The sequence below is a fragment of the Chinchilla lanigera genome, unplaced genomic scaffold (genome assembly GCF_000276665.1).
Source record: "Chinchilla lanigera isolate Chin_1 unplaced genomic scaffold, ChiLan1.0 scaffold00053, whole genome shotgun sequence".
In the NCBI taxonomy this organism is placed as follows: Eukaryota; Metazoa; Chordata; class Mammalia; order Rodentia; family Chinchillidae; genus Chinchilla; species Chinchilla lanigera.
This window is the reverse complement of record NW_004955454.1, coordinates 6,595,040-6,601,033: the sequence shown is the minus strand read 5'-3', so window position 1 is coordinate 6,601,033 and position 5,994 is coordinate 6,595,040. Positions and strand designations below refer to the sequence as shown.

At 53.9% G+C, this 5,994-nt stretch overlaps 1 protein-coding gene across 1 annotated transcript in view; it reads left to right on the top strand.

Moving 5' to 3' along the window:
• B4galnt3 (beta-1,4-N-acetyl-galactosaminyl transferase 3) overlaps positions 1–5,994 on the top strand; it is a gene marked incomplete at its 5' end in the record, with an annotated part of 20,311 nt that overhangs the window by 2,682 nt on the left and 11,635 nt on the right. The window contains 5 exon segments of the mRNA XM_013520228.1: positions 295–438; positions 1,320–1,429; positions 2,277–2,377; positions 2,648–2,709; positions 3,369–4,164. Of these exon segments, the coding sequence (XP_013375682.1) occupies positions 295–438; positions 1,320–1,429; positions 2,277–2,377; positions 2,648–2,709; positions 3,369–4,164 (1,213 nt within the window).

The window sequence follows — 5,994 nt, the reverse complement described above, 5'->3', positions numbered from 1 at the left end:
AAAAAAAAAAAAAAAAAAAAAAAAAAAAAATTAAACATAATGAAAATTTTTATCTGCAGTAATTTGAGGAAGAGGTAACTTTTTCCAATTTGCGCAAAATTGGGCCAGCCACGAAGTTGGCGGAGGGTGTCAAAGAGAGCTAAAGAGCGGAAGCCACAGACAGCTGGGGCAGGGCTGGTGGGAAGAGGGACTGAGCCGGAACACAGAAGCTGTGCCCGAGTCCCTTGCCCTGAGAGGCAGCAAGCTGCATTCTTCCAGGACTCAGTTTCCTTCCGCTCTGTCTCCTGGTCCTAGACGAGACTATCTTAAGGATGGATGAAGTGGGCCACATCCCACAGACGGCAGCCAGCCACACGGGCGCCTCCAGCTCTCTCCCTGTGGACGAGCAGCCTCCAGCCGACATGCTGCGGCCCGATCCCCGGGACACCCTGTACCGAGGTGAGCCTCAGCCTCGGCCGCGCCTCCTGGCGTTGGTGGGGACCACTCAGGAGACTTTTCCTTCTACCACGGGATCCCAGGTCACAGAATCATTTCTTCCCTATGAAGTATAAAATGTAACAAGTATAGAGGAGAGCACAAAAACATCAGTGTCTAATTTTACAGTTCTGTAAATCATTACAAAGTGCATTTGTGTATCTGCCACCCAGCACAAGAACTAGAGTTAGAATCCAGAAGTCCCCACACGTCTCTCCGCTCCCAGCCTGGGTCTCTTAGTAGATTCCTACTGTCTTGTCTGTTTATTGAGAAATATGCTGTCTTTTGGGTTTTGTTTTTTTTTTTTTGGTGCTGGGGATAGGACCCGAGGCCGTGAGTGTGCTAAGCACACGCTGTACAGCTGAGCTGTGTTCCTGGTCCAGTCATGTTCACATGTTTATGTGTTACATGTTTACATTGCAGTGTTCCACCCTGTCCTTAAAAAAAAGAAAGACAGCTGGAAGCTGCAGGGGGTCGGGGCTGTGGAAGGACACCTGGTCACAGCCCTGTCCCAGGCTGGGGCCTTGTGGTCCTGCGGAAGGAAGGCCGAGGGCCTCATGGAGGCCAGCCGTATGCCGTGACCCCAGAGTCGCGCTGTGCTGTGTCCTAACTCCTCTGCCACCGAGGTGCTCCTTGAATGCCCACCCCGGGAGTGGTGCCGGCCTTGGTGTGGCAGCCTTAGCCCGTGAACACTGGCTGAAACTGCCAGGAGTTAATGCAAAAGGGTGGCTTCTCCGGGCCCAGGGCCTCAGCCCTTGCCCTCAGCAGTAAGCCCTCGGGGCCCCAGGCAGGCCCACTGAGGCGCCTGTCTCCCACCCTCAGTCCTCTCCCCTCGTTCTCCCCAGTGCCTCTGATCCCCAAGTCCCACCTCCGCCACGTCCTGCCTGATTGTCCCTACAAACCCAGCTACCTGGTGGACGGGCTCCCGCTGCAGCGCTACCAGGGCCTCCGCTTTGTAAGTTTGGGCCCAGGTGCCATAGAACTGGGGCGGGGGTGACTGCTTGGGGCCGGGCTGGGAAGGGCCGAGCTGCCTCACTGCTCTCCCCGTGCCTCAGCCTGGCACACGGACGGCCTCACAGGGGAGGTTCCCTGCGCTGGGACAGCGTGTGCTCCTGCCGGCCTGACCTGGGTGGATGCATGGGCTGTCTAGAGCCCGGGAACGGGGCGCCTTAGGACCCCCTCCTGCAGCTTTGCTGTAGTCAAACAGCCCCGTGACTGCACTGAGGGTCACACCGCCCTGTCCTGCCTGCTCAGTCCTACCACGCAGCCAGCCGATGGCAGGAGGACAGTGAGCCGGGTGGTCAGCTTTAGAGGCCCTACACGGCCTACAGCGGCAGAACAAGCATTATCTGTCCAGATCCAGAAGTGATCAGGAGAGCTGGAGATAGGCAGGAAGAGGCCAGGAGTCAGCAGAAGCCAGAGGGTTGGCGGCATGACAGTGACCTCAAGCTGTGTCTGAGCAGCGCAGTCAGTGAGAGGAGGGGCTCGCAGGCTGTGGGAGGGGGCAGGAGGGGCTCGGATGGCAGGGGGGACCTGCTGCTGCTGCTGCTGCTGCTGCGCGGCATGGGCGGGGACGGAAGATGAGGTGGTGTGGACTGGGGACCTTGACTCGGGGCTGCGTCTGAGCAGAAGGGGTTCTGGGCGCGGGACTCAGCAGTGTGTCCGGTGCCCCAATCAGTCCCTCACCACCTGCACGGGAGGGTCCTGGGAACCCTCACGGGGCTCGCTGGGAAGGCTCAACCCCTGCAGTCGGCTCCTCCCGGGGTCCAAGCTCTCACTCCTTCTGCTCTCTCTACCTCCAGATTCATCTGTCCTTTGTTTATCCCAATGACTACACCCGCCTGAGCCACATGGAGACCCATAACAAGTGCTTCTACCAGGAAAATGCCTACTACCAGGACAGGTGAGTGGCCCCGGATGGAGTAGAACGGGAGTCAGAGGGCTGCTTGGGCTCTCGCAAGGGGCCACATGTGACCTCCAGCCCAAAGAGCCCGCGTTCTTCCCGGGCATGTCTCACAGGCGCGCGCGCGCACACACACATACACATACACACACTCTCTCTCTCTCTCTCTCTCTCCCTCTCTCTCTCTCTTTCACTCTTCTTGGAGCCTCCTTCTGCCGAAGACCGAGTCTCAGGGCACCGGTTGCCCTTCCAATGTCCTTGTCCTTGCAGGTTCAGCTTCCAGGAGTACATCAAGATTGACCAGCCAGAGAAGCAGGGCCCAGAGCACCCAGGTACAGAGTGACGCCGAGCCTTCCAGGCTGGGAGGGGGACCATAGTCTGTTTCCAGGAAAGTTCAGACCACACAGCCCTGCCTCCAAGGGGCTCAGCACCCAGCTGCACAGCCCCCCTGCACCCAGGGAGTGGAGAGCCACCACCCGCTTTTCCTTCCTTGCCGAGGCCCGCGTAGGCCATGGCCCTCATTCACAGCGCCAGGGGTCAGCCCCGAGGAGGCGGGCTGCTGGAGGCCCTTGCCGTTCCTGGCCCACCATTGAGGAAGTTCTGCTGTAGAGAAGCCCTGCCTTCCTGTGGCCTTTCTTCTTGGTATTAAAGCGTGGCTGAAAAAATCAAATAAAAATAAATCAATAAAGCATGGCTGAGACAATTTGTGGGATCCCTAAAAGGAGCCGGGCACCTGCCAGGCCCTTTGTGTATTTGATATCACTCAGTCTTCCTAGCAGCCCTCTAAGAGATGGGTTTTTATAGCTTTTACATAGATAAAGAAACGGGGGTTAAATGAGGTTGAGAAAATTGCCCGGGAGCACACAAGTGGCAGAGCCTGCATGCAGTCCCCATCTGGACCCCTTGCTGTCAGGTGATCACCAGCTGTCTTGTATATCTTGGAAAAAGGTTGAAAACTGCTGATGCAAGGAATGGCTATTATTCACACCAGGTTTTGAGGAGACCCTTCTAGAAGAATCTCAGTATGAAGAAGTGGCAGAGGAGACCCCTGCCTCCCTCGACCGGGACATCAAGACACCAGAGAGAAAACAAGTGTCTACCTCCACCCCCAGGCAGGACGTCACTGACTACCGCCTCCGAAGCCTGCGGAAGCTCCTGGCCCGGCCTCTAGGGGACCAGGGGGTGCCCGTTCCCAAGCAGAATTCCACAGCTTCCTTCCCCGTGAGGAGCAGCGACACCCTCCAGCACCCAGAGAAGAGGAAGGGAATGCCCAGCCCCGCGCCCAGCCAAGCCTCCCCGCGTTCTGACAAGCGGGCCCCTGGGCACTTGGCACAGAACCTACCTCTGACTAAGAGGCCCAGGCCCACGGGGAGCGGCCCCGGGAAGACCCTGGAGCAGTCTCAGTGGCTGAAGCAAGTAGACTCCTACATTGCACAGCAGAGAAGGGGTGACGGGTTGGAGGCACAGGCCTCCAAAGGGGGGTGGCCCGGGGAGGAGGAGGAGGAGGTGGCAGCTGCGGATCAGGATGGACCAGTGGAAGGAGAGGAAGAAGGGGAAGAAGAAGAGGAGGACGACGATATGAGTGAGGTGTTCGAGTACGTGCCTGTGTTTGACCCGGTAGTCAACTGGGACCAGACCTTCAGCGCCCGCAATCTGGACTTCCAAGCCCTGAGGACTGACTGGATCGACCTGAACTGTAACACATCCGGCAACCTGCTGCTGCCCGAGCAGGAGGCCCTTGAGGTCACGAGGGTCTTCTTGAAGAAGCTCAACCAGAGGAGCCGGGGGTAAGGTAAAGGGCTCTCTTGGGGCCAGGGCTGGACATGGCAGGGCTGGCCCGGAGAGCAGGTGGCCCCCGGTGGCTGAGGGCAGTTTCTTCTGCTACAGGAAGAGAGGAACTTGACCCCCAGCCAGGCTTCCGGGCCCCTGGTGGCCCTGCCCTTGGCGTGCTCTGTACCAGCCAGGCAAAGCTCTGCAACCCCCAGGAGCCTGGTCCAGGATACATATTAGTGTCCTTTTTTTCGGTTTTTCTCCGGTACCGGGAACCGAACTCACGACCTTGCGCTTGTCAGGCAGGTGCTTTGCCGCTGAGCTAAATCCCCAGCCCCCAGGATACATATTGAGGCCTGGGAAGGCTGGTCCCCATCTGGACCCCTTGGTCCAGATGGGGTCTCCTTCTCAGAGGCCAACAGGCAAAGTGAAAGCTAAAGCTACAAATTAATACACAGTTGTGGGTTCAAAGGGCTAGGACATGAGATATGACTAGAGTTCTTTGGGGTTGTTTTGGTCATTCATTCATTCATTCACCAGTCAGCCTTTTTTTTTTTTTTTTTGAGATAAAATTTGTGCACCATTCAATTTATCACTTTAGAGTGTGGTTCTAATCATATATTCACTGCTGTCTAATCCCAGACCACTTCCGTCACCTCTGAAGAAACTAGCCTTGAGCGCTAGCACTGGGGTGGGGGTGGGGGATTGAGAGTGGTCTGAGCTCAGGAGGTTGGGGTCAGCCTGGGCTACACAGCAAGAGCCCATCTCAGAAAAAAAAAGAAACTCTATGCCCACAAGTGGGTACTTCTCATCGCTCCCTGCTCCAGGCTCTGAAAAGCACTAATCTACCTTCTATCTCTACTAATTTGCCTTTTTTTTTTTTTTCTGGTACCGGGACTCGAACTCACAACCTTGTGCTTGCCAGGTGGGTGCTGTGCCACTGAGCTAAATCCCCAGCCCCTAATTTGCCTATTTTTGACATTGTGTATATGTGGAATTACAGTAAGTCCCTGACTTCTATCATTTATAAGTCAGATTTGTTCGTAATTCCAGCAAAGTAAGGCTTATATGCCTTTGACACAGATATACAGTGTAAAACGTAAAACTAAACACACACATAAAATACTGTAAATAAACTATTTTTACTTTTACAGTTTCCTTAAAGTGGTAAAGTATACACCTGAGCTACTTCTGAAGTTTGTTCACATCTAGGAGTGTTCATAATGTAAGGTCCATTTGTAGCTGTGAGGGTTCACAACCCGAATGTTCTGGTCGTAGGTCAGGGACTTACTATATATAATATGTAGCCCTTTTTTGGCAGGCAAGAATTCTACCACTGAACTACCAATGCCAGCGAGATGTAGCCTTTTTTTGTCTGGCTTCTTTCACTGAGCAAAATGTTTTTAATGTTTATCCACGTTATGGAATATGTCACATACTTTATTCCTTTGTATTGTTGGGTGGATAAAGGAACTGGATGGCACACATCTGTAATCTCAGCACTCTTGGAGGCTGAATCAGGAGGATCTCAACCTGGCCTATTTAGTGACTTAATGAGACCTTGTCTCAAAACAAAAAAAGGGCTGGGGATGTAGCTCAATGTGAAGGCCTTGGATTCAATTCTTAGTACAAAAAAAAAAAAAAAATCTAAATTTAAAAATGAATGCTTAAGTTTGTATGACAAGCCAGGCACTCAGGAGACTGGGACAGGGAACAGGAGGCTCACAGTGAGTATGAAGCCAGTCTTGGCTACGTACTGAGCTCAAGGCCAGCTTGAACTATATATCGAGATTCTTTCTCAAAACAACAAAAACAAACATTTTTATGATGATTCATTCACTTTTATG